Source organism: Trachymyrmex septentrionalis, unplaced genomic scaffold, assembly GCF_001594115.1.
Source record: "Trachymyrmex septentrionalis isolate Tsep2-gDNA-1 unplaced genomic scaffold, Tsep1.0 scaffold22, whole genome shotgun sequence".
NCBI classification, from domain to species: domain Eukaryota; kingdom Metazoa; phylum Arthropoda; class Insecta; order Hymenoptera; family Formicidae; genus Trachymyrmex; species Trachymyrmex septentrionalis.
The window spans coordinates 2,721,391-2,729,815 of NW_017305375.1; the positions used below are offsets into that span (position 1 = coordinate 2,721,391).

The 8,425-nt window shown below is 33.0% G+C and overlaps 1 protein-coding gene across 2 annotated transcripts in view; it reads left to right on the plus strand.

The window, feature by feature from the left end:
• LOC108748432 (dopamine receptor 1-like) overlaps nucleotides 1–8,425 on the plus strand; it is a 114,175-nt gene that overhangs the window by 100,209 nt on the left and 5,541 nt on the right. For both annotated transcript variants that reach the window (XM_018486611.1, XM_018486610.1), the window contains exons 2-3: nucleotides 6,265–6,334; nucleotides 7,653–7,962. In XM_018486611.1, coding sequence (XP_018342113.1) covers nucleotides 6,265–6,334; nucleotides 7,653–7,962 — 380 coding nt within the window. The remainder of the gene's footprint in view (nucleotides 1–6,264; nucleotides 6,335–7,652; nucleotides 7,963–8,425) is intronic.

The window sequence follows — 8,425 nt, forward strand, 5'->3', positions numbered from 1 at the left end:
ATATATTCACTTGTTTCTCTTAAAGATTTATTTTATTATATATAGAACTAAAGTTACGAAAGTTGAAAGCTGTACAAAGACTCTATAATCATTCTCTATAGATATTAGATACTAATCAAACTATGAATATGGAATATATTTAAATTTTGAAATTTACAGTTAAAAGCTCTGAAAGATTTCATATTCGTTATCGTAGAATATATATACGATGTCAGAAACGAGAAAATTGAAAAGAGAATAGACGAATATAATATATCGTGTTGGTTACACGAACATTAATTCCTGATAATAAAACATTTTAATTATTTGAATATGTAAAGGTACGAAATAAAAGTGCAAAAAAAATTTTAATTGGACGAAACGATGGACGAATGCAATAAACCACTTATTTTATGATTGTAGAATTTAACGAATACTTTTCGAACGTTATGATGATGTGAATCCAGCATCATGAAACCGCTGAATCAGTCACGTCCATAAATATCAAGCACGATGAAGATGATAGTAGAAAATTCGTTGAACCATTTGAATTGATACGCGTTTTAAGTAGGTTCGTCTAATGAGAAGAAAGCGAATTGGTGAAAATTGAGGCAACGTTTCGTCATATAACTGCCTGGTTTATATTCGAGGGAATATATGAGGAAGAGAGAGAGAGAGAGAGAGAGAGAGATGAAAGAGATACGTGCATATGCATGAAACATTCGTAACATAACTTGCACGACGAATCGATAGTCCATAACGGAAACGTTTGAAGGCGTAAAAGTAATTTCATATAAAACTAACGAGAGCGTCGGGTACGCGTTTCCATTCTTTTTTCTTCCTCTTTTCCGCTCGTTCAATACGTTTCCCTTTTGTTTTTCCCATTCATTAAATGGTCGTTATGGTCATTTTCCCTCTCATATTATCTTCGTCGGGCGTATGTGGACCACATGTTAACTTTTCTTACTCACGGGCTTTAAACTGCAGCCGGCGCGGCGCAATTGCCGCATTCGCTATCTTTGCTCACGCGCCTGCAGCGAATTTATTCGCGAACTACTGCACGCAGTTTGAAACTGTGCTAAGCTCGTATATCACAGGGTGCTAATATCTGAAATGTGCGCAATCTAGCGTTGCACAAATTACGAGTCGTGCACTTTAACTACTAGATTAACTACGAAAATTAATGATTTTGAATTTCACACTTTTTACACCGGTAAAAAGCTTGCCTTTAGAACGTCCGTCCGTTTGCTATTTATTGTTAGTAGAATGATTTTAGAATGTGCAACAGATTGCTCTTTAGGAGAATTTCATAAATTAAGTAAAACAAGAATTTATTTGTAATTAATGTGTGAATTAGTCTTTTATTTTTTTCTTTTAAGGTAATTAACTCATAGAAATGCCGATTTCTCGGCCGGCGAGAAAGTGTACCTCGCGGCAAAAAGAATTAAAGCGCTAATCGCTTGATATATGTTTAATTTGAGAGTTTCTTTTCCTTTTTTTTGATTGATTATATAAAACGCTTTCACCGCAAACGATGTACCGTCAACGTAAATAAATTAATATCGCTGTTCCGCGGAAGAGAACGCAAGTATCCCACGTGTTTCTGTGTTTCTTCTTCGAACTGACTCGTAGAAAATCGTCGACTGTCAGCCACAGCCACAAATCGTCGTTCCCAGGACGAATCGATCATTGACCTAAACCGGTCTTGCCGAACGAGAATCGCGAGAGAAAGGAAATAAACGAAGATCGGGATATATATCATCTGTCGACGTGGACTTTCGGAAACGGTGGATCCATTCATATCATAGCATAAGAAAACGACCGACGCGACGCGGTGAGAATCCGACGACATATGTTAATCGCGAAAGAAAGTTATTGAGTTTTTGCAAATATGCGTTATTTACATATACTAATCTCACGCGACGAATCTAAAGCGGCCCCTAAACGCTCAATATTATTGTACAATTATTTTATACATTATTTTCAATCGCATTGTGTTCAGCAGAAAAAGCAGCTTTGAAACTGTTGTAAAACAGTTTTTTGTAAACAATTGATGATTCTTATCCTTAGTTTCTTACTAAATCTAAATGTATAAACCATATTACAGAATTTTGCAACAGTTGCAAAGCTATTTTTTTCTGCTGAACACAATGATGTCCTTTTTAAACAATTTAAAACAAACAGACTCAATATAGCCTCTGGATCAATATTATTGCACAATATTAATTATCGTCTGGAAGCTGTATTAAGAGACTGTTTATTTTGAATTGAGATGATCAATAATATTGTACAATATTAATCCTCTAAGATCCGCTTAAAAGCGTTTTAGAAAACTCGTAACTGTAACACGTGCGTTGTACATTACACGATAAATTGTATAACTGCCCGTCGGGGATTAATTACATCTAAATCCAATGACTATATATTTTCTGAAGAGTTTATTTGTAACGCTGATGCGTTCCCTCTTACGAGTCTACTCACGCTGTGCCATATATTATGTCGAAAAGGTATTGTACATAAATGGAAGAAGCGCTCGCTACTACACTTTCAATGCGTCAGGATGTATGTCTTACTAAGTTGACTGTACTATATCAAGTGTACGTGATCTGCTTGCATTGACGTGTTAGATGAAAGAAGAAATTAGACATATGTGTGTGTGTATATATATATATATATTGTGTTTTTATACATAATATAATATATAATTATATATAATATGTATATAATATGTATATATATATATATATAAAATATATATAATTATATATATATAATATTGTAACATATACATGTATATAATTGTCTGGAAAATGACTTTGCTGAAGTTTATAAAAATTAAGCCAGATACAGATCTAAAAGTAACTATGTTGGACCATCAAAATAATTATGTGTAGGATACTCATGCATAATTAAAATGCTATAAAAAGTTTTGACATTTTAATAACCAGTATAAGTATTGAATATAATTATTTAGATAGTACCAACATAATTATTTTTATACCTATTTTATTAAATTTTTAGATATTTTAGAAAAATCATGTTTTTATGTGCATACATATATATAACTATATATATTTTTTTTACTAACGTTGAAAATCTTTATAAAATCTTTATAAAAAGTGATATTTATACTTTTCTGTATCTAATACAAACTGTTTAAAAAGACATATAGATTTAATATTAATTTATTTCATTTCCTTCTTGGAATATTAATCTTTTTCAGAAATGATAAAACCATGTATATTTAGATATATGACATAGCAAATATGGAAACAAAATTTTATTCTTATGACATTTACGAGTTTAAATGCAAAAATGCATTAAACTCATAAATACATTTTTGAAAAATATAAATATTTAGAGTATATTTAAAATATTCGTATTGAGCGGACCATTGTTTGTAACAAAAATTTTATTTTTGTATTGTTATACGTTTTAAAGTATATTTATGTTGCAAAATGTTTTGGTCTTTTAATTTAACACTTGTTGACCTAATATGTTGACCCGATCGAAATATATAATACATAAAAACAATCTCAGGCAAATAACACTTTTTTATTTTTATTTTACAGAATTCCTGTGTTTACACGTTGATTCTTTCAATCTTTTTGTGAGGATAGTAGAAACAATTTTTTTTTTATCTTCGATGCCCATCGATAAAATGCACGGAAATAAAACCCTGTTACTTACAATCGATTGAACATATTAACTTGATATTGAGTAATAGGAAATCTTAGCGCGAGTCAGATCTGAGATAGAACGTTTGCGAGAAGTCAGGGTGAATCGGAACAATTAGCTAGAAATCGAGTGCAATCAAGCGGAAAATTGGGACGAAAGAGAATCGCGCGCCAAACGATTTCAATTCGTCGAAATGGAAATTCTATCCGGGAAATTCTAAACTGGAATTTTGAGACATATAAAACCGCTTGTTGTCGCTTACCGCAGCTATGCTTATTTTAAATTCACAAGCAGCGGTGCATAATTTGCATCGACGTAATTATTCCACAAGCGAAATTTCGAACGAAAAGTGTTCTCTAAGTCGTAATATAAGAGGGGCGTACGACTTAATATATAATATATAATATATACATATAATATAAGCCGCGTGAGTATAGAATATAAAGTGGTTGCGCCGTATTGCATATCTAATGAATCGATAAACATCGCTCCACTTTCGAAAGTTTCCGCAGTGAGATTTCAATGTGACGTGTTACATAGATTATTGCACCCTCGAGAAACGAAACGTGGAACGATTGATCTGCCTAAAAGAGCCGCTCCATAATGTGAAATACTATTAAATATCGCGAATGTAAAGAATCATGATTTATTTATTTTCGACTTGCATATGTATTTAGTCATGAAATCTATGTAAATGTGGATTGCAAATGTGCATATAGTCTAAATTAATAGCTGTCATCAGAATTTGTCGTTGCATTTTAGGTCAAACCGTCAGAATAATGCATTGAATTATATTAACAGGACATGAAAAAGTAATATCGTTAAATGAATTTCGCATCAGAGTATTACTTTTAAAGTCATAATTACAAATAGCATATATCAGGCTATATATCCGTCCAGTACGGATAATTTTAGTGTCTATATATATATATATATATATATATATGTATGTATAATAAATTTTTAAATATATATATATATACGCAAAGATTTTGCTAAACACACACACTATTTAAAAATTTAATACGTAATATATACACGTATATACTGTTTTTATTCTGTTCTTTATTCTGTACAAAATATGCTGTTTAAATTTAAATTTTTTTAGATTGCAATTTTATTAATTAAGTTGCGAAAGTATTATGTTTAATTGAAATATTTTTTAACTGATAAAGATTAATTAAAGTTGAAATGTTATATATATTTTATTGGTTTACATGTATGTTATTGGTTGAAAAAATTATAGTCATATCTTGTTAAAGTTAACATCTATTATTTGTTTGTTATTGGCCATTATTCTCTTTTTTTTAATTTAGCTAGACGTAGATCTGAAAATAATTTTGTTAAACTGTCAAAATAATTATATAGAATTTACTAGTTGCTATAATGTCAAAATTTGTTGCAACATTGTCCATTGATATATTTGAACGTTCTATTGTAATATAATTATTTCGATAATCCAACAAAATTATTTCATGAAATTTTTAGAAATAGATTTTTAGATTTTTACTTTAGCAAAATCATTTTATACCTATCAATTGCTATAAAAAACTGAAGCGATTATTTTTTATCCATATGTCACACTGTGTAAAAAAATTGTTTCTTTGATTAAATTAATTTAGTTAGTCTTTATTTCATTTAAGTAGAATTAATTTAGTTTATCTTTCTTTCTTACATTATTTTGAAAAATGTATGTAAATATATTAATTATATTTGACTCAAATACATACATTCTCCCCAACGAAAGAAATAAAGATGAACTGAATTAATTTAGTCAAATGAACAATTTTTATTCTTAGTGCATATATTTAATCACGAAATTTTCGTAAATATCGATTAAAAATGTGCAGATTTCAAGTAATAGTAATCTTCAGATTTATTGTCACATTTTAAATTGAATCATCGGTATTTTTTATTTATATCGTATTGTAAAATACGAGAGAGTAATTTCGTGGCCGGTAAATAAATTTTACACCAAAGTTAACTTTAAAATCACAATTACAAGCGAGATACACTGAACTATATATTCGCTCATCGTAGATAATTGTAGCTCCTACCTGCGTCTACCACCATAACAAAAACAGAAGTAAAGCAACTTTATTATTTCTAAATCCCACGTTTATGCCAAGATAGTTGGATCCCGAGATGGGAAATAGCATCTGCGATAAAGAATACTAAAAGCTGTAACCACCCTTCCATGAATAACGGCAAGTTAGCGCGTCAGAACGTTCTTTTATCATGATTTTATCGTATCACGATTCTACCATAAAATGCGACAGCATAGAGACATTCAAAAGTTACGTGCCTTTACTGGGGGAAAAAAACTAGAAAGAAGAAGATTCGAAGCTCTAGAGAACATCAAAGACGTTGATCCTTGCAACGTCAACATCTTCGTAGTATCCCTGCGCTTCTTTCCACGCAAATTGATTTTTATTTATTCCTTGTCTCACTGTAGATGTGTCAATTGTGGCTGCAGCTGTTACGTAGTCGCGCTTATGATAATTTGGCTTAAGCTAACTCCAATTAAGTCTCCCCTGCCTCGCGTAAATCATCACAAACTCCAATAAGCCTCTCATTCTCACACAATCTCTCTTTGTCTTTTCGCAGAGTAACCTGACAGACGGGGAAGAAGATCTGCCTGAAGACGCTTTCTCGCTGCTGTCGGTGCTCGTAGTTGGTTCGCTAAACTTTCCATTTGATCGATCGCGAATCGCCCCTCGAAGACAGCCTCCCAAGAGTGTCTACTCTCGGAAGCTCCGATCTGGCCCCGTCCAATCATACCGGTGGTAGTCTTCGCCTTTCTCTCCCTCTTCCTAGGTTCTCTCTCGACACCTTTCCGCTACCCTTAACACTCTCTTGCTGCTTAATATAACCGATAGAATCAAATAAATTGGATGATTGGACGCGTGTCCCGAGGGCGAGTGTCGTAATTGCTGTCACATCGATACTCATCACGAACTCTAACGATGTCCTTCACACAATACTCCTGTACTACAATCTTGTAATATTTTTTTGCTAGAAATGAAAGAATTTTAATTGTGTGTAGAGACTTTTTCTAAGGTATTTCATAGATGAAAAATCAAAAGTCTAGATCTTGTCTTTAAGAACAGTATTTTTAAGATCTATCAGAATACATTGAAGTGTTGCGACAATTTATTGATAATTTATTATATATTTAAAATAAGAAATACTGATTCTTAATTTTTCCTTTCCAAGTAAAACGTTTATATAAAATCAGATATAAGATAAAATCCTTCTTAAAGAGTCGCAGGCTATGCAGAAGACTTGCCTGAAATTATAAGAGGCAGCAAGAGTTGTCCTGATCGACGTTTTAGCGTAAATTACTTTACTATGGTGCTTACGTTATCGATAAAATAAAGGTTCACGAAGCGAATTATATACTCTGCTGAATCTAGCCTTTTAAAGGGGATATGCACATGAACCAGAACGGATTTACCGGCTCTTTGTTCATTTTATTCACCCAGCTTCACCTGTATTCCATCTTTTCAACGTTCGCGCTTGTAATATATTAATTATAGAAATACATGTAACGCCAAATATTAAAAGTCAGGAGATTACGGCTACCCTCGAATTTTTCCCGATGAGTAATCGACGTCAATTTCGCCAGAAACGATTTCATTAGGACGAAGGTCAGAGCTTCCGAGATCCTTCATAAACAACATTTATTATATCGTGCAGTAAAAGTTTTAATACATATAATCTCAAAATTTCTCGGTAAAAGATATATATTCATTATACAGCCATCCAATACTAGTAGTAATATCAATATTTGCGCTGCATCAGCATGACGCGGCTCTTCTTATTCATCCTTCGATTGAATTCGATGAATAGCGACGAATCATATTTCATCGACCGACCGACACGACGTCGGATTTCTTAAAGGCCGACACGCTTCGAGGGGCGATGTGTTGTACGGTTGAACAGTAGCGTGTCCTGGCGATTCTCCGCTAGACGGATCTCCGCGATATCCGTAGGATTCCTCCTCGTGATCCTGATATTCTTCTCCGTCGCCGGCAACGTCTTGGTCTGCGTGGCGATCTACACCGACCGCGGGCTACGGAGGATCGGCAACCTCTTCCTGGCCTCCCTGGCCGTCGCCGACCTCTTCGTCGGTGGGCTGGTGATGACCTTTGCCGGGGTCAACGATCTCCTCGGCTACTGGATCTTCGGAATATGGTTCTGCGACATCTGGATCGCCTTCGATGTTATGTGCAGCACTGCCTCTATTCTGAATCTATGCGCCATATCACTCGATCGTTACATACACATCAAGGATCCTCTCAGGTGAGATCCGGTTGCGATAGATACACCGAAGAAACGATTTTGCTAAAGTATCTCAAAATTTAGGTAAGTACAGATCTGAAAATAATGTTGTTGGGAACAACCTAAATAGGGTAAGTTGATACAATTTTGACTATGGTACAATTCTGGAAGAAATAAGATTTAAATCCAAATTCTAAATTTAAGTTTGGTAATTTTGATCTCACTAAAGGAAACCATTCAAACGGGAAAAAAATAAAACTTAAATCTCAAAAAATTGAATTCAAATCTTATTTTGTTTACATAGAATTGTACCTTGTTCGAAATTGTTCCCTGTCAAAACAATTATGTCGCTCAAACTGGTTGCTATTATATAATGTTAAAAAACTTTTTACGGCATTGCTCATCATGCTTGAGTTTCCTACATAATTATTTTGATAGTCCAATAAATTTATTTTCAGATTTGTATCATATCTACTTATATATA